Source organism: Hemitrygon akajei, chromosome 16 (genome assembly GCF_048418815.1).
Source record: "Hemitrygon akajei chromosome 16, sHemAka1.3, whole genome shotgun sequence".
Lineage (NCBI taxonomy): Eukaryota > Metazoa > Chordata > Chondrichthyes > Myliobatiformes > Dasyatidae > Hemitrygon > Hemitrygon akajei.
In genome coordinates this window covers 26,408,913-26,428,840 of record NC_133139.1, presented here as the reverse complement: position 1 = coordinate 26,428,840, position 19,928 = coordinate 26,408,913, and the positions used below count along the sequence as shown (strand labels likewise).

Here is a 19,928-nt window from a genome sequence, read left to right as displayed (position 1 = left end):
TTCCTGTGATAGCTGAGTTCCAGTCATCCATCACCCCTGTGCTCACTGACCTGCACAGGCTCCTGATTAAGCCATCTTTTTAATTTAATTTTCAAATCCTTCCACGGCGCCACCCCTCCCCTACTCTGTAATCACCTTCAAGTCCCATAGTCCTCCAAAATCTCTGTGATCCACAGAGTGGATAGTGAAACTCTTCATCTTTTTCCATCGTCGTCACTTCATCGGTGCCGTATAAATGTCAGGTATTGTTCAAGGTGCAGGAGTGGTGGAAGGGGATAACAAGTGAGAGCACGGGTTTCTCTGCACCCTTGACCTGTTATTGAGTCTAGATACATTCAGCAAAGGTGGGAGTGGGAGGTAGGGTTAGGCAGAAGCTTGGCATATCCATGCAGTAGCACCTCTCCCTGGTCTGTGGCTCGCTCATCCTGACGGTGACCACGGGGTGCACCCAGTACTCATCCTCCCCCGATCAGCAAAGCCGAGGGCATTTCATGAGGGTGAAAGGTGGAACATCTTCATTTCTACAGCACTCAGCGCAACTTGAACATCCCAAGTGTTTCGCAGCCAAAGCAGCACTTCTGAAAGTTCATCATTACCGTAATGTAGGAAGCAAGATGGGCAATTTGTGCTCGGACATCTCCCACATACAATGACACAGTTACAGTAATGGACAGTTATAGGAATATACAACTCCCAGGACTGCAGGAAGAATTTCTCTGCTCTTGTTCAATATAGTAGCAGGGGCTCAATTAGAAAGGGGTGCGATTGCTCAGTTTTTAAGGACAGAAAATGACCATTTATTGCCTTCAACTTGCTGCAACTTTCAGTGAGATTGTAGCTGATCTGATAATGCACTTGGTGAATAAAAAAACATCAGCTTCACCTGTAAAACCTGTAGACCTGGTATCAGTTACTGTTTACAGAAGAAATACAAATATCTAGACTTCCTGTATGTAGAAGCATCTCTGAACTTCACTCCTAAATAGTTTGCCTCTAATTTTAAAATCTTTGCTTATCAATAGAAATAGTTTCTCTATCGACCTTATCAAATCACAATAATATCTTGATAATGTTGATAAATATCAGCTGTGAGAACGTTAAAAGAAAAGTACTAGATGAAAGACTTAGAGGCAAAAATGTTGTTTTTATATAATAAAAATGACTCAGGTAATTTATCGACAAAGGGAAAGGAGAAACAAATGGATGTAGAGTAGGTCAGTCAGGTGCAAAGAGAGACATGATTGTAAACATATAGAACAGTGGGATTGCTTGTGGTGCGTGACACTGATAGTGATTCTTTCCACAAACACACAGGGAACAACTGATGAACTGAAGATGTCAATTCTACTCAGAGTATTTAATATGGTAATTGTTGTTAAAATATGTTTATAATTTAACACCATCCAGCCCAGGATCTTAAGGCACAAACTAACGGAGATGGGAGTAGACTCTCACATGGTGGCTTGGATAGTGGACTACTTGACAGATAGACCTCAGTATGTGCGGTTGGAAGACTGTAGGTCTGACATGGTGGTCAGCAGGTTAACGCCAGGGGTAGGATATGTTAAAGTGCCAGGGTCAGGACTGAGCTTAAGTTACCATTCAATGTATTTCTTAGTAAACTATTTAAGAACTTTTAAAAAGATATTTATTAATGCTTTTTGAGAGGGTGATTTTAGATGCATATTTATATTGAGCTAAGTATTGTACGTAATTAGTTTTGCTACAATAAGTGTATGGGACATTGGAAAAATGTTGAATTTCCCCATGGGGATGAATAAAGTATCTATCTATCTATCTCTATCTATCTAATGCAGTCAGTACTGGAAACTAAATGCAGCAGGTTATAAGATCAGCAGGAAAAACAAGAAATGCGACAAATCAGGGGGAGTATTGTCAGTGATGAAAGTCAACATGAGAGATGAATAGATGGCGAAGACATTGTGGGTACAATTAAGAATCAGAAAATGTTTCAAGTTTCTAATGTTAGTTGAGCACAACCTTCCTCAAAGTTCAAAGTAAATTTTATTATCAAAATATATATATATTATGTCACCATACAAAACCTTGAGATTCATTTTCCTATGGGCATACTCAGCAAATCTATAGAATCGTAACTATAACAGGATCAATGAAAGATCAACCAGAGTGCAGAAAGGCAACAAATGCAAATATAAATAAATAGCAATAAATAACGAGAACATGAGATAATGAGATAAAGAGTCCTTAAAGTAAGATCATTGCTCGCGGGAACATTTCATTGACGGGCGAGTGAGTGTACGGTAGTTATCTCCCTTAGTGCCTGATGGTTGAGGGGTAGGAACTTTGTTGAACCTGGTGGCGAGAGTCCTGAGGCTCTTGTACCCTCTACCTGATGGCAGCAGTGAGAAAAGAGCATGGGCCTGGGTGGTGACGATCTTTGATGATGGATGCTGCTTTCCTATGACAGCGTTTCATGTAGGTGGGCTCTGTGGTTGGGAAGACTTTACCCGTGATGCACTGGGCCAAATCCACTACTTCTTGTAGGATTTTCCATTCAAAGGCACTGGAGTTCCCATACCAGGCTGTGATCCAGCCACTCTCCACTACTCATCTGTAGAAGTTTGTCGCAGTTTTAGATGTCATGCCAAATTTCCACATACTCCTAAGGAAGTAGGGCTGCTGCCATGCTTTCTTTGCAATTGCACTTACGTGCTGGGCCCAGGAATTTAAAGTCGCTAACCCTGGTTAGCAACCAGGTTCCTGGTAGTGGTTGTGAAATTGTAGAATGGATAAGTGCAGAGAATAAGGAAGCACATCGCAAAGGCACAATGTGTATGGGGTATTTTAAATTTCAAACAGACTGAGGTAAACAGACCAGCTCAAGTATGAAAGGTAATGTTCAAGATAGTTTCTGGCAATGATATGCTCCAGAACCAACAAGCGATCAAAGCATTTTGGATTTAGCAATCCGTGAAAAGATGGATTTAGCTAATAGTCTGATGGTGCATGTGGCTGATCAACTCTCAACAGAGCTGAACATAATGCTTGTGAAGGAGAAGCATAAAGCAGTTGTTATGACTTGACATTTGGTTGAGGCTGATCTTGTTTTGATGTTTGTGGAGAAGTGGGAAAATTTATTCGTGGTTAAGATGACAGTAGATCGTGGGAGTGTCCCAGAAAGGGTTTATGGATTAGTTGATAGCCCAAGGAGCAAAAGGTCTGCTCAAAACAAGATGACTGAAGGCACATGTGGTTCCTCAAAATGATCAAGAAGCAGGCAATAAGGCCAAAAATCAGCAGATCCTGGTGCCTGGGAGAAACAAAATAATTTGTTCTTAAGGATGCCACCCCTGTCATTGCCTCACTTTCCCAGATTGACACGGGGAAGGTCAACCCAGATGGCGTTCCCAAGTCTCAATGTGGCTCACTACAATTGTTTTATCCCCCCTTTCTCTTACACAATGGGTGTTGGTCTCTTATTTTTATTTATTATTTATTTTTTTGTTTCTGGTTTCGTGCTTTGTGGCTACCTGTGAGCAAACAAATCTCAGGGTTGTATAATTTATACGTTCTTTGATAATAAACGTACTTTGAATCTTTGAGAGTAAGCACGGCTGACACTTCGATTTGAGGGCTTTCGCGTGTAAATATTGGGGCGAGGAAATCAGCTGCAGCACGGAAACTGCAGGCAGGCAAGGTTCAGTACCCTCAGACCTATTCTAGGGGGTTTGCAGAAGGGGTGGAGGATGGGAAGGAAGGGGGGGAGGGGGAGTAAAGCTACTTGTTCCAGTAAATTTTATGAGCTTGCTCCAAATGAAGGCTCCTTTCATTACTCAACAATGTCCCGTTCTAATCAAAGGGAATAAAGCCACTGCTGGCAAGAGCCAAGTGTCCAGCCATATCTCTCCACCGTTACACAGGACTGTGTTTCATTAGCTCCCAGTTGACAGCTATGAGGTAAGTTTAAAACAAGCCAGAATGCTGGAATGGTGGAGCAGGCTGGGGCCATAAACTACCTGTAATGAGGAGGTCCAACTTTGGCAAGCCTGCCTTGTAAATTAATACCTCAGCGAGGAGTCTGCCCCAGGGCTGTGACATGCTGAGGAAAGGCCTGGTTTGGCAGCTTGCCTTTGCATCAGGAGACTGGCTGTAAATTGTCAATGGGTTTAGGGGACAGGTCTCGACAGGAGTAGATTGACTCGTTTACAGTGATCTTCAGACATTGATGCTGGTCAGAGAGTAGGGGGAGGGAAAGAGGAAGCAGGGGAGAATTGGGAAGAATTATACGAACTTCCCTTGGGCTCAGTTATAAACTTGCAGCAACCAATCTCAGGCCTTATGAGTGACCCACACTAATGGCCAGGAGCTTGGCCTAGCTGGCTGTGAGTTATCCATTGGTGCTTTGTTCCACAGCAATCAGCCAACCACAATTGCCTCAGTTACTTGCATCATTAAACAATTATTAGAGAAAGAAACCATTTGTTTGAGAGGAACTCGCAATCAGCTATCTGACAGGCTGCAGCATTTATCAATAAATGTAATTTCTTCAAGTACTAAATCCTTTACAATAGATCTTTAAATCTACACGGAGTTGGATTTTGCCTCTTTGTCATTGTTTACCATACAAACAACTCATACTTGCAGTTACACCCTCTGGCCAGCAGAGGGGCAGCTGCTGTAATGAACAGCTTATGTAGGGAAATCCATTGTAAATGTGCTTGATCTGCACTGCCAACGGGGCATTTTAAATGGTTTAGGTGGCCAGTAGATCCCAACCCCCCCCACTGCACTTGTGTTTCCCACCTTGCTCCATCACCCACACCATGACATCGGAATGATCATACGCCACAGCTCCCATGTTAATTGCCAGAGTGTGTCCAGCAGGATGCACTAGAGCCTTCCCTGGTAATGCTCCCCACAACTCTTTCTGTGCTACACTGACGACTGCATTGGTGCTGCTTCATGCACCCCTGCTGAGCTCGTCAATTTCATCAACTTTGCCTCCAACTTCCACATTCCCTTAACTTCACCCCGTCCATTTCTCACGCCTACTTCCCCTTTCTCGATCTCTGGGTTTCCACCTCTGGATCCAAATTGTCTACTGTCATCTTTTACAAACCCATCAATTCCCACAGCCATCTTGACTATACCTCTTCCCATCCTGTCTCCTACAAAAATGCTAAATTCCCTTTTCTCAAGGAACCTTCATCTCTGCTGCATCTGTTCTCAGAATGAGGCTTTCCTTTCCAGGACACCAGAGATGTCCTCCTCCTTCAAAGACTGAGGCTTCCCTTCCTGCACCTCCTCCAATTCCCAGACATCAACACTCACCCCATCTCCCCGCCACCTTAACAGGGATTGAGTTCATCTTGTCCTCACCTACGTCCCCAAGCCTCTGAATTCAACACAGCAAACTCCACAACCTCTGCCACCTTCAGTGGGGCCTACCACCAAGGTATCCTTACCTTCCCCCTACTTTCTGCAGTGATCATTCCCTCCGTGATTCCCTTGTACATTTGTCCCTCCCCACTAATCTTCCTCCAGGCACGTATCCCTGCAACCAACAGATGTGCTATATCTGCCCTTTCACCTCCTCCATCGCCTCCATTCGGGGCCCCAAAATCTATCCAGGCGAGGCAACACTTCACCTAGGAATCTGTTGTGACTGTCTATCGTATCCTGTGCTCCCGATGAAGCCTCCCCTATGTTGGCGAGACCCGATGTAGACTGGGGGACTTGTTTTGTCGAACACCTCCACTCCATCCACAAAAAGTGGAGTTTCCCGGTGGCCATTTATTTTAATTCCCATCCCCATTCTCGTTTCAACACACCAGTTCACGGCCTCCTCTTTTGCCATGATCAGGTCATTCTCAGGATGAAGGAGCAATACCTCATATTCCGCCTGGGTAGCCCCCAATCTGATGGCATGAACATCAATCTCTCCAACTTCCAGTAATTCCCTCCCCCTTCTTCTTCATTTCCCCACTCTAGTCTCTTATTTCTTTTCCTCTCCTGCCTATCACCTCCCCCTGCGTCCCCTCCTCCTTCCCTTTCTCACATGGTCCACTCTCATCTCCTGTCAGATTCCTTCTTCTCCAGTCCTTTGGATTTTCCACATATCACCTCCCAGTTTTTTACTTCATCTCCCTCCCCTCTTCTTATTCTGGCACCTACTCCCTTCCTTTCCAGTCCTGATGAAGGACCTTGGCCTGAAATGTCGACTGTTTATTCACTTCCATCAGCGTTGCTTGACTTGCTGAGTTCCTGCAACATTTTGTGCGTGTAGCAGTAGAGCCGTTTCAGGAATGCATCTGAGAATGTCATTCTTTCCCTGAGGCACACGCACAGGTCTGGAGCTGCAGCTTTCCACAAAGAGGATGCTAAACATTTCACTGTCAACAAATCACTTTTTAAAATTTGGAGACTGGAAATGGGTCAGCCAAACCGTGCACAGAAAGATGCCAAATGGATCAATACTGGCTAATGTTTTTCGTTTGAAGAATAACCCTGCCAGTCTCGTCAGAAAGTTGACATCTACGGCTGTGCTGGTGAACAGTAACTTTGCAGCTTTATCATCAACAGCAGCGACTTCAGTAACACCATCCCAGGCCACTGTTGGCTGCTGAACCAAATCAGTGATATTATCACCAGAGAGTTTCTGTAAAGTGACTCATCTCCCGATCTCTCAACAACACACACAAACCCACCACACCCACCCCACTCCCTCTGCAACCTCCAGGTTTCAGGATCAGAGCGTGACAGATACTGACCACTCACCTGCACTGCTTTAGCCCAGCAATACTCTCATTCAAGTATTGGCGCGTGGCCTAGTGGATAAGGCATCGGTCTAGTGATCTGAAGGTCACTGGTTCGAGCCTCAGCGTGTCGTGTCCTTGAGCAAGGTACTTAACCACACTTTGCTCTGCGACGACACCGGTGCCAAGCTGTATGGGTCCTAGTGCCCTTCCCTTGAACAACATCGGTGGTGTGGAGAGGGGAGACTTGCAGCTTGGGCAACTGCCGGTCTCCCATACAACCCTGCCCAGGCCTGCGCCCTGGAAAAACCTTCCAAGGCACAAATCCATGGTCTCACGAGACTAACGAATGCCTATACTCTCATTCAACCACAAGCACCCTTGGGGCCGCGTCATCCCACCACTGGCACACTGGTCAGCTGCACGATATTCCAACTGCAGTACGATACAGCATCTCCTCGTACTGGTCACTCAGGTGGCCAGTGGTTTTGTTAGAAACAAGCCCACTGGTGACAAAGTTATTAATGCATGGTCAGGTGATTACATACCGACCCACTGATTGGCTGAGCTCTCGACCTCATTGCATGTAGTCCCATCGCACAGCTCGCGGGCCAAAGGGCTGGTCTCACTTACGTTGTAGAACCTTGTTGCTTCGAAAGCTGCACGGGCAAGAAGATCACGTTGCATTATGCCAGTACAGAGACATTGCTCATCGCATTACACACGGTATAAACACTGGAATCCTTTACTGAGCAAATGATAATCAGGCACTTACAGACATGCTTAGGCACAGTCAACATGCTTTAACAAAAGGAAAATTATCTAGACCAAATTTATGAGAGTTCTTTAAGAATGTAGCTGCCACAAAAATTAAAAAGAAAGCCTGTGGATTTGTATATTTATATTTCCAAAAGATGGCTGATAAAATGCCACATTAAAGGTTACTTTACAGGTACAAATAACAAAGGTCTAATAGACTTGAAGATAATTACCAATATGGACCCTAACTTACAGGAAATACAGGGTAAGAATAGACATGTAATTTTCAAGCTGGCAGACTGTAAGTAATTGATGTGAAGGGTGGGGTCTCAGCCTTTACAATCTATAATCAGCTTAGATGAATGGAGTGACTGCAACTTGTCTGACTTTGCTGACAAGACAACAATAAGTGGGGAGGATGCAAAATGCCTGTAAAGGAGGTTGCGTGGAAACTGGAGCAAAATGGGCAAAATGCGAGGTTATCCACCTTGTCTGGAATGGTACGACACCATTAAATGGTATGACACTGGGCAGCACGGTAGTGTAGTGGTTAGCACAATGCTTTACAGTGCCAGTGACTGGTTGTGACTGGAACAGTTCTCACAATTGTGTATAACCTTCAAAAGGTCATTTATCAACAGAGAAATTAAGTATCCCTGGGCCAAGAGTAGTCTATTTTTTCTGCCTGCCCCCCTACAAATGCATGGGTGCGTCAAGGGCTGTATCATATATAACCATATAACAATTACAGCACGGAAACAGGCCATCTCGGCCCTTCTAGTCCGTGCCGACACTTACACTCACCTAGTCCCACTGGCCTGCACTCAGCCCATAACGCTCCATTCCTTTCCTGTCCATATACCTATCCAGTTTTACTTTGAATGACATCGAACTTGCTGATTGGCTGAGAGACAGGACGGAGAAGTTGAAGCTCTTCCTTGCCCTTAGAATCAACCATAACTGCAGGTAGCACTGTGTGGAATCCCGAGAAGGAAGGAGAGGAAACTGAGCTTCTTGGAGTGAGTCCATCCAAGCCTCAGCTTAACACCTTGATGCTAACCTATTGCAAGCTGCCCCACTGCTAGTTAGTGCTTTGTTCTGTCTGTTACCAGTTCTACTTGTTTAACTTTTGATATTGTATACTAATATTTACAGCAACTGTTAGATTAGTAATTCAAATAAACCACTTCAATGACAATCCTTTAGATAATCTCCAATCCTTGAACACAACAAAACTAGAAGATTTCACTGGTAACACCATCTACATTGTTTAGTCTTTTTTGGTCTCCAATAGAATATCAACCTCTCCATCTCTCCTCCTCCTCTGCAACTTAAAATATTGTTTACTTCTAATAATCTCTTGTCTGTTGAAAGGTTTTCAACCTGAAATGTTAAAGCAACACACACAAAATGCTAGAGGAACTCAGCGGGTCAGGCAGTATCTATGGAAAGGAATAAAGAGTCAGCGTTTCAGGCTGAGATCCTTCATCAGGACCTAATAAGTTAATTATGTTTCTCTGTTTATTGTTGGGTACTTCCAGACTTTTTTTTTAAACCTTAGAACGTACTTTCTGCATCTGCATTTTTTACAAGTTTTTCTAATTCATAATTATCCCTGCTATTGCTTCCTGGTGCTTCTGGTCCCAAGTGTGTCTGAGAAATGAACCTTCACCAAAGGACCCCCCTCTGTTCACACTTACCAGGTTCGTAGTAGTCATACACCTTGACTGGGACTGGAGCAGTTTTGCCAATGATGTACTCCCGGTACGCGTAGAACTTGACACAGGTCATGCACTGGCTGGGAATCTGAGCAACAGCAAGAGGGAAGATGGAATTCAGGAAATTTATATTTCACTCAGTTAATATTTAAAAGACTCAGATTGGTCCAGCCCATCTCACAGTCCTTCTTGCGACAGGAAGTACCTCGGAAGCAGAGTCATTGCTATAAAGCAAGAAATTCAGCAGACAAATTGTGCTCAAGATTCTGAAAATAGCAATGAGATTATGTTGGTGAAATTGGAAGTACTGAGCCTAGGCACTATCGTGCTATAGTGGCCATGAGATCTTACATATCCACTCAAAGGAGAGACCAGGGTCTTGGATTAGGATCCCATTCAACTGATATTATCCGTCGAGAAAGAAAACACACACTCAACGTTTTAAGAACAGCTTCTTCCCATCCGCCATCAAATTTCCAAACAGTCATTGAGCCAACACATGAACACTATCTCACTACTTTTGCTTTCTTTTTGCACTATTTAATTTAAATGTTTAATATATATTTATGATAATTTATAGTATTTGTATGTATTGCACTCTACTGCTGCCGCAGATCAACACTTTTCACAACATACACAACAAACCCGATTCTGATTCTAACAATGGAGACCTCCCTCGGGGTATCAGCCTGATTAGACACTCAGAACTCTCAACTTCAACTTGAACTCACGATTTTCTGCTCAGAGACGAACACGCTCCCCACAGATGCACATTTAAGGAAGGTATTTTTCCCTCCCTCTTCTCCCCAGTCTTCTCCACATCTCCTGCAACTGTTGGCACCCCCTCCTTCAAAATAAGGGGTCAGAAAATAAGGATAGATATGAGGTGAAATTTCTTCAGTGTGACAGTAGTGGATCTTTGGAGTTCTCTACCAAGAGAGCTATGGACACTCAGTCATTTTGTATATTCAAGACAGAGATAGATTTTTGTATATTAAGAGATCCAAGAAAAGTACAGGGAAGTGGCAATAGTCATAATCTTATTGAAACAGAGCAAGCAGAATGGGATGAGTGGCCTCCCCATTGTTCTATTTCTGATGAGAGTCCAGAGAGCTTTGTGTTGGATCCACTGAGTGATCAAGGCTGTTGATCAATGTGAGATTAAAGAGAATCAGGATGGAAAGCTGCAGCCTCTGTATCTATGGCAGCATATTATTGAATGAAAAAGGATTGAAAGAGATCGGCAAAGAAAGCATTTACACAAGTTTATCAGAATGATCATGTGGGGAACAATACCGCCAAAAGCGGACAGAATCAGTGTTCGCTCCTAATGAGATCACCTAACTCTGTACAGGCACATGAAGAGTGTAGTTACTCAGGTTCTAAGTCTAGATAAAGTAGAGATAATTTCTAATCCCCCTGACAGTTATGTTTGGTAACTAACTGAGTTCAATTTAACCATAGCTATCTTGCACTGAACTGAGTATTTCTGAGAAAAGTAGCCTGCTTTTACTGGGAGGAGTTGGTGTGATTTCTGTTTCCTTTGCAGATAGAATCTGTTTTGTTTTTGAACAAATTGAATCTGCTTACAGGACAATAGGTTGTTGCTATGAGTCACATCACATGTTCCACCTCCACGGGACTGGCTGATGCAATGTTAGAGTCATACAACGCAGAAACAGGCTCTTCGGCCCATCATGCCCATGCTGTCAATCAAGTGCCTATCTGCAAGAATCCCATATGTCAGCACTTGGTCCCATAACCTTGGTTGCTGAAGTATTTGAATGCTTAAATGTTGTTGCAATATCTACTGCCAGAACCTTCTTAGGTCATGAATCATAAACACAAGGAATTCGGCAGATGCTGGAACTCCAAACCAACACACACAAAATGCTGGAGGAACTCAGCAGGTCAGGCAGAAATGAATAGATAGTCGACATTTCTGGCCAAGACCATTCTTTAGGACAGAGAAGAAAGGGGGAAGGTGCCAGAATAAAAAGACAGAAGGGAGGGCAAGGAGGCTAGCTGGAAGGTGATAGGTGAAGGCAGGTGGGTGGGAAAGATCAAGAGCCGGAGAAGAGGGAATCTGATTGGAGAAGGAAGTAGACCATAGGAAAAATGGAAGGAGGAGAGGACCCAGGGGAAGGAATCAGCAGGTGAGAAGAGGTAAAGAGGTAAAACGTCAGAGTGGGGAAATAAAAGGTTGGAGGGCGGGAATTTGTTTACTGGAAGGAATCGATATTCATGCCATCCAGGTTAGAGGCTATCCAGACGGGATACAAGGTGTTGCTCCTCCACCTTGAGAGTGGCTTCATCGTGGCACAAGAGGGCATGGACCGACATGTCAGAGGGAGCTTCAGAGTGCAAACCACCCTCTTACATGCCACCTTAAATCTATGCCTGTTGGTCTCAAGATACCTCTACCATGGGAAAAGTTTTTTTAAAAAAACATGTACCCTATCTGTGCCTCTCATAATTTTGTATAATTCTAACAGGTTCCCCTCAACCTGCTCTGCTCCAAGTAAAACAAACCCAGTCTCTCCTCATAACTGAAAGATCCCATCAAATATAATTTCTTATTATTTCACTGCATCTTTAGTTTCTCTCTTACCTCGTCAAAATAAAACAGAATTTTTCTTCCATCCATTTCGTATCGTTTGAGTTCAATCTGTTTGCCCAGGAGCAGCTGTGGGGAGGAAGAATGTTGTGTTGAGTGTGTTACTTTCAAACATGAAGAGTAAACCCAATTTAGGTTCATTGTTAATTTTCACTATATTTTGGGATCCTAATTGAGTAAATTAGCTATCAAAATAACCAGTTGGGCACTGGGAGTTTGGGCCTTGTCTCCAGATGAGTGGGCTGGCACTAATTTTGCTTTACAGCATCAGCCACTTATTGTTTAGCTTGGTCTTCCACAGTCCTTCACTATTCACAGGGTGTAACTACAGTATGACTTGAGTATATAGGCAATTCCTATTTAAAATGAGACCAGAGAGGTTGAGACTGTTAGCAGTAAGTGTAATATAAACTTTATCTGCTTAGTTCAACAAGGCACAGCTATGCTTTGTATACGGGTACTCGCAGTTTTTCCTTTGAGTCCGGTGAAGCAGAGTTTTCTCCAGGGCGCCACAATAGCTCAGGGCGTCAGAGATTAGAGTACTATTCCGGTGCCGTCTGTAAGGAGTTTGTGCGTTCTCCCTGTAACCTTGTGGGTCTCCAGTTTCTTCCCACAGTCCAAATTGTCCGTACTCCCTCAGGACAATTTACAATGGCCAATTAACCTACTTGGCTGTAAACTATCCTGTGACTGGGCTAGGGCTAGATAGGTGGGTTACGGGCTCATAGAGCCAAAAGGGCCTGTTCTGCACTGTATCTTGAAATAAAACACAAACAAATAAATAAAAGGTCGCCAAATGACAAGTGGTTCCTTTCTCCATTGAATCACAGTACGATTGGAAAGAGGCTGCTCAGCCCATTGTGTCTAGACCTGCTCCATGAAAAAGCTCTCGTCTTACCCCCCACTTCCCTGCTCTTTCTCCATACTTCTGGAAGTCTGTCTTTTTCAAGAGTATACACAGTTGCTTGCTGAAAATTCCTGCTTTCACCTCCCTTATGTGGAGCATTCCAGATTACAACAATTCACTGTGTAAAGCAAATCCTTGTGTCATTTTGCTTTATCTTTAATCTGTAGTTACCAGTCCTCTGGTCACTCTAAATGGTTTAGTTTTACTTTTATCAATTCTTTCTCAACCTTCTCTGCTCCAAGAAGAACTATTTCAATCCCTCCTAAAATCGCTCATTTCTGGAACCACTCTGCAAACCTCTGCATCCATCTCCAATGTCCTGACATTTTCCTCAAGTGAGGATACTAGAAGTTGTCATGAAATTCCAGTAGGTGCCTATATGGTGTTTTCTCCCCCAAAGTTTTAGCCTCAAATAACTCACATTGAGAAGCCAGAGGGCTGAATCTGGGACTTTTGATTCCAGTTGCCGGTCTGCATTCACCAATGAAAGCCTTTGCAGGCATTAATGAGTTAACCTAATCCCAGTGTTAAGAGATGGTTGATCTAACAGATAAGTGGGCTGTGATCCAGGCAGTCCCTGTGAATGGGAGGCCTACGCTCCACCCCGGAAAGTCAGTCTGCCAAAAATGTTTAATATATTAAAAGAAAGTTATTAAAATGAACCCTCCCCCAACTCCCCAATGTTGTGAAAGACCTTTGTTTTAATATCAGGGGGTTCTTTACCAAGACCCCCACTGTGATACTAAAATCACGAGGCTCCGCTAGCCGATATAAAGTTACAGAGTATGTATGTATACACAATGCACACATGGAAACACGTATATACAAAGATATAGAAGCAGATAGATATATATAGAGAGAGAGCTGCACATCTGCACACACACACGCATGCACTGAACCACATTTGCACAGATACACATGGTATCTGAAGGCCGAAGCAGGCAGACACACACACACACACACACACACACACACACACACACACACACACACACACACACACACACACACACACACACACACACACACACACACACACACACACACACACACGCGCGCACGGTCCGAGGCAAGGGTAGCGTGGGTCTCACAGGCCGACACACAGAGTAACAAAGGGGAAGCTTGTTGGAGCTGATCGCAGCTTCTCACATTGTGCCACATAACAGTTCTATCACGAGAAGTTTTGCCGTCCTCGGGGGACGTTTCATAAAAGAGCAAGCTGTAGTGAAAGCTGCATCTATTCAAGCCCATGATAAGAGCGAGTGGCCTCAGCTTCCAGCCGAGGCCAGTAAAGAGCCACACTTAATTTAGTGTTGGGTTTTACAGGGCCTGAAGGCTGTTGTTAATATTTCATAGATGGAAGGGCAGTAACTGGCCGCAGACAGACAGTTTACGACGTTCTTTTGCACTCTGGCGCCAGGGAGAATTGTGCTCCCCAGTGAGAGCCGAGTTTTACAGGCTGGCCTGATGGAAGTCCCAGCTCCAGGTCCTGCCCACTGCTCAGGCTGGCAGTGAGGTAGGTTCAGGTAGCACACAAGGCAGCAAACTGCTGGTGCCTTCCATCCCTTCACATGTGCCCCTCCCTGCTGTTACCTCCATCTCTCTCTCTCTCTCTCTGCCACTATCCTCTCACCTCTCTCCCTCTGCTGCTATCCCTCCCTCACAAGCCACCCCCCGCCATCCACCAACATGCTCTTCACTCCCCATGCAAAGTGTTGGGTTTGGGAAAGTTTCAGGAAAGTGCCCACCTCGGAGGATACTTGGGGATTTGTGTCACACGGTGGTGATGGGCATGCTGTGGGAGGAGGTGGTGTCGAAATTTGTGGGCTGAAGAGGAGAGGTGCAATGAAGGGGTCAATAGATACAAGGAGAGGACATGGCACTCGGGTGCAGTGAAGGGATTTGTGAGGAGTGTAACAACGGTATGGGCCGAATGGCCTGTATTTGTAACGTCTGCTCTGGGTACCTGCAGGAGTGATAGACTCAGATGTCGGGAAGCAATGAGCAGATGGAGCAAAGAAACAAAACATTGCAATTACATTGGCATGACAGAAGCCCTTGCATGTTCTTACAACAGCATTTATTTAAACGGAATGCCCCTCTAAGTGACCTTTGGCTGCCCCCTGGGTATCCTTGTTTCACAGTCTTTGGGAGGTTGCTGGTTAACGACTCAGAAGTAACGCAGTGATTCTTTGTCACCTTTGGCCTGTGGCCCTCTTCTGCTGACCCCACAGCTTTGGCTCCTTTGAAGTTCCTTTTATTGCGCACACACGTACCGCGTGCTTTCTCTTCTGCTGCGCCTGCCAGGCAATTCACACTCATGCCCACCCTTCAGTGAGAATCTGCAGGCCGGTGAGCCACAGACAGCATCACCCAGCCAGATCCTGACATCTCTCTCTCCCCCCCCCCAAAAAAAACACACACACACATGTACAGACATGCCCACACATAGAGACATGCACACACACGTCTGTGTGCTTGCACAAGGATATGTGTGTGCGCACACACAGAAATGGACACACCTGTGTGTATGTGGGCACTCATGGAATGACATATGTACACACACACACACACACTCACACTCACCCTCTTCACAGAAACTTTACACAGATGATACTGATAACACCAATAGGTGGACATCCTGTCAAATGTCCTTCCTGAGGTGGACTCCCCAAGCATGGACAATAGATGCAGCCCAGTGCTTCAACTCAAATATGCAAAAGACAATGAAGAGCAAAGATAACATAAGATTTTATTTTTCTAAAACAAATTTTGCTTAAAGGTCTCAGTCCCACTTATACACAAACACTTGTAAATGTATTTGGTCAATGATCTTTCCCTTGCTATTTAGGGTTTTAAAATCACTGGATAAATCTTCTGGTTTCCGTGACTTTTTGGGTCTCTGGGGCTCCATAATTTTTTCTTTACAAATAAATAGAATTCCAGTCCTGCTGACAGTACCTGAGCCCACAGCTGCTCCCCCCTCCTACTCCTGTGGGCTGTGGTGACACCAAACAAGTCCCAGGTCACACAGTGTGCACGAACTCTGACCTTAGACCAGTGTCAATGGCTGTAAGAGATTCCCGGCACAGGGTTGCCTCACATCCATCCTCGTCCAAGAGTCACTACAGCGCAGCTGAAACACTGCAACTTTCTGCCCTTTCCTCAACCTCATGGATTGTCTGACATCCAGAACTGAAAAGTAGGTCTTCTTCAACTAAACAGTGGGAAGACTAGAGTCACTGCCTGAGTCTCCATCACAAATTCCGTTCCCTGGTCACCGACACCATTCCTCTCCTGCAAATGTCTAAAATGTAACCAAACTGTTCAAAACCCTGATGTCAAATTTAACCCCAGAATGAGTTTTAGAGCATATATCCACACTTTCACTGAAACCACTAAGATCCAAGTAACTCTCCCAGCTCCCGGAATGCCACTCTTGGATTGGTACTCTTCCACCTCTGGATGCAATCCATCATACTGCTCACCGTGAACTGGAAGCGTCCAAATCTTTACTCCTTATGCCCCAATCATAGCAATTTCTGTTAACTTAGGAATGTGCAAAGGAGAATCGTAACACCAAGAGCACAATGGGATCAAAGGGCAAGGCCAGGAGGTCACTGGGGACAAAGGGCAAGGCCAGGAGGTCACTGGGGACAAAGGGCAGGGCCAAGAGGTCACTGGGGACAAAGGGCAGGGCCAAGAGGAAGTTGTTAGCTGAGAGAGTACATGCACCTCAGGAGAAAAGGTGCAAAGTGGTGTCACTGCATTAGGTCAGCAGGAAGAGTGAATTACAGGTAAATGTTAATTGTATGTAGCTGAAACGAGATCACGTAAGTCCTTAACAGAAAAGTAGAAAGCATTTTTTTGTTAAAATATATACATTTTAATTAATTATGTAAAACAAGTTCGATAGCAGTGGAAGACTGTAATATATATCTGTAGCATGTGGGAGTCTGCGGAGAGCAATAAATTCTTAGACAACCACAGCTGCAGAAAGGTTTAAGGTCTTGTGGCTCGAGGTCACTGGAGTCCGAGTGCACACGTTGCAGGGGACCAGAGCTAAGCTGAGCCCTTTACTCCAGGAGGCTGCCACACTCAAGTGGAGCCACCGGGCACATATTCTGGGTGGGAATCCTGACCCAACTCCCTTGACGGGAAGCAGAAGAGCCGGGACTGAGTTTAACACTGTCCCTTCCCAATCCCAGGAAGCCCGACAATTCTGCCTGGTCCGGAGATGAAAGCAGGGAGCTCCGCAGCTTCAGAATCTCGTTATTTTAAGAGGAACTTTATTGCGTGGGAGGTGGGGGGGGGGGGGGGAGAGAGGTCGGAGGGCGATTGAGGATAAACCTTTAAATATGCAATTCATTAAAACTGTCATCTCCCAGGGAAACTATTATGAGGAGCATTTCAGGGCCACTGGAACTAGAGGGAGCAAGCTCCGGAAGACTGAAAGTCACAGAGCAGACCAGCTCATGGCCTAGTTCTGAGGGACTAAGGGACCCTCTGTCCCCAGAGGGTGGAACCTAAAATGTGAGATGCTCACAGCACCAAACAGATTCATTCCAATACAGAGTCTCCACCAAAATGAACTCCAGATGTTGCAGGGATCACTCCCAATAAACAGCTGCAAACTCCAATTACAGAGGCACCAAGATCAACACCCCCCATCCCCACCCCCACGGGAACCCCAAACAAGGACAGAGCCTCACACTGCAGTCAGGCTCTGGCTCACAGCCCAAGCCAATCCCACTCCTCCCCCTTTGCACAGTTTCGGTCCCATATCCCATACACAATCCCCGAGCACTCAACTGCGGCTACCCAGGTCCGTGCTGTCAGCAGGAAGTTGGAGAGAAATGGTTTCAATTAAATCTGACAGAGGGAGAGAGACGGAGTGGGGTGAGTGGCAGAAGGCAGAGAGAGGGGTGAGGAGTCGGCTGAGGAGCAGAGAGAACTTTAGAGGTGGGGAGAGAACATGAATATATTGAGGGGGACGAATAGTGAAGCGTGTGCGGGTGAGAGAGATTGAGTGTGTCCTCTTCATTGGCATACAATCACAGGGTCATCTTTAAACGTAAATTTCAAGGGCTTTGAGACTCCAGGGATCCAACATAGAGCCTTGATTTTTAAAAAAAGTGTCTGAAACGTCACCTGTTCTAGACTCTCCACATCTGCTCGGAAGCCTGACAGGAGAGGGACCTCCAGGACTGCCATATTCGAAGAGCCAGAATGTAACCACCTAGGGAAGAATAATCAGTAAAGTACAGGTTAGAGGGAGGGAAGAGTGACGGGGTGGACTCCAACAAAGGGCAGGCACAGTGAAACTGAAGGCTGTATACCTGGCACAGGCCTCCACAGTGAGTTTGTACTCCTGATGATCCTGGTCAGAAGCCGGGTCATCATCGTGGTGCAGCGCCCGCTCCTGGCGCGACCTCTTTGACCGGTTGTCGCTCCTGGAGGCGGGCCTGGCGAGGTGCCGGTGCCGCTCGCGGCTTGGTTCCTTTAGATTCACCGACAGCTGGAAGGCTGGTTTGGCCACCGGATCTGGCACGTTGTAGCTCACGTCAATCTATGAAGATGGAGACTAATTTACAGTCAGCATAGACTTTTGTCAGCACTCCTTCTGACTGAACCGCAACACGAGTTTCCCAAACCAGCTGCTCTCAAGCCCCAATGACTGGGCTTGCACAAAATATACATTTGTTCCAATTCCTTGAAACTATATTTTCTTAGGTTAGATTTTAAGGATTTTGGAGCTTGCTTTTCATTCATCAATGACCCTTAATGTGGCACAGATTCCAGAGATACCATCTTTCACTGGGATACAGTTGTTCAGATTAAGGTTTGAGTCCCCCACATATTGACACCCACAACAGTCTGAAGCCCACAGACACCCCCTCTCTGGGATATATGTCCCACTGGACTAGGTCCTATAGTCACTGACTCAAGAGTGCAAATCTAACTGATGTTGACCACTCAATTGAACCCTATTTTTTTTTCTGCTATCTATTTACAGACTTGTTCCAGTAAGAGTCAGTGGAGTGTGAGCTTAGATGTGGTTTCATTCTCTACCCCCGCCCCCCTCCACTCCTGGCCCGGTAACCGTCCCTGGATGCTGATGTGACCATGGTCAATAAAGACAAGGATTACATCAGTCTCTTCACATGCAAGGTGTCAGCTGCAAGTTACCGGCCGAGCGTCAAGCTCGTCACAATAATGTGGTATCTCAAATAAACTCTACGTGTAGATTCTGTGAGAACTTTCAAAATGGAAATGGATCGAACAGGTCAAACCAGTTCAGGGGAAGATAAAGACCTGGCTAGAAGGAACCACCTCAGCATTACAGGGCTGCTTTGAAAACACAGACTGGAAAATGTTCAGGGAGACAGCTACTTACGACCATCACGATGAATATGCGGGATCTGTGACTGGCTACACAGAGAAGTGCATTGAGAATGTCCCTGTTATTAAACATAACTCTGTGAGGGCAAATCAGAAGCCATGGTTGGCTTCTAACAGACTGTTCTCACTGTCCCTGCAGGCTTCAAGGCAGCCATCATTAACCTGGTACCCAAGAAGGTGACAGTAAGCAGCCTTAACAACTACTGTCCAACAAAAATGAATTGCTTTGAGCAACTGGTTATAGATTGCATTAAATCCCATCTTCCTACTACATTGGACCCTTTCACTCAAATTGGTCCACTGGCAAAGCCATTGTCTCTGCCCTCCAATCCGTGCTGTTTCTCTGAGAAAACTGTGCCTCACACACCGGAATGCTGTTAATCTACTTCAGCTGATCATCCCCCAGAAGCCAGTGAGTAAATTGTCCTCATTGGATCTCAACGCCCCTCTCTGTAACTAGATCTTGGACTTCTTGACAAAAAGAACACAGTCGTGTTGGCAGCACTTGCCCACTTATCATCAGGCAAGAGGTACTGTAGCATTAGGACAAGGACTGTTAGGATGGGAAACAGCCTCTTTCTCCAGGCTGTGAGACCACTGAACTCCCTGCCACCACTCAGATCTCATCACATATAAAGCGCCAGTAGCACTATTAAATGCACCCTGTGTTAAACGTTACGAGAACATGTTTTATGAGGAAAATTTGAGCAAGCTGGTCTTTTCTCCTTAGAGCAAAGGAGGATGCGGGGCGACTTGATAGAGGTGTAAAGATTATGAGCGGCATAGAT

General features: G+C 45.2%; 1 protein-coding gene across 3 annotated transcripts in view; it reads right to left on the bottom strand.

Moving 5' to 3' along the window:
• cpamd8 (C3 and PZP like alpha-2-macroglobulin domain containing 8) overlaps nt 1-19,928 on the bottom strand; it is a 100,488-nt gene that overhangs the window by 10,756 nt on the left and 69,804 nt on the right. For 2 of the 3 annotated variants that reach the window (XM_073068482.1, XM_073068483.1), the window contains 5 exons: nt 18,078-18,307; nt 17,890-17,977; nt 11,826-11,900; nt 9,197-9,302; nt 7,286-7,396 (listed from right to left, as the gene is read on the bottom strand). In XM_073068482.1, coding sequence (XP_072924583.1) covers nt 7,286-7,396; nt 9,197-9,302; nt 11,826-11,900; nt 17,890-17,977; nt 18,078-18,307 — 610 coding nt within the window. Of the gene's footprint in view, nt 1-7,285; nt 7,397-9,196; nt 9,303-11,825; nt 11,901-17,889; nt 17,978-18,077; nt 18,308-19,928 lie in introns of those variants that run through there. The other variant, XR_012101765.1, reaches the window with a different exon arrangement.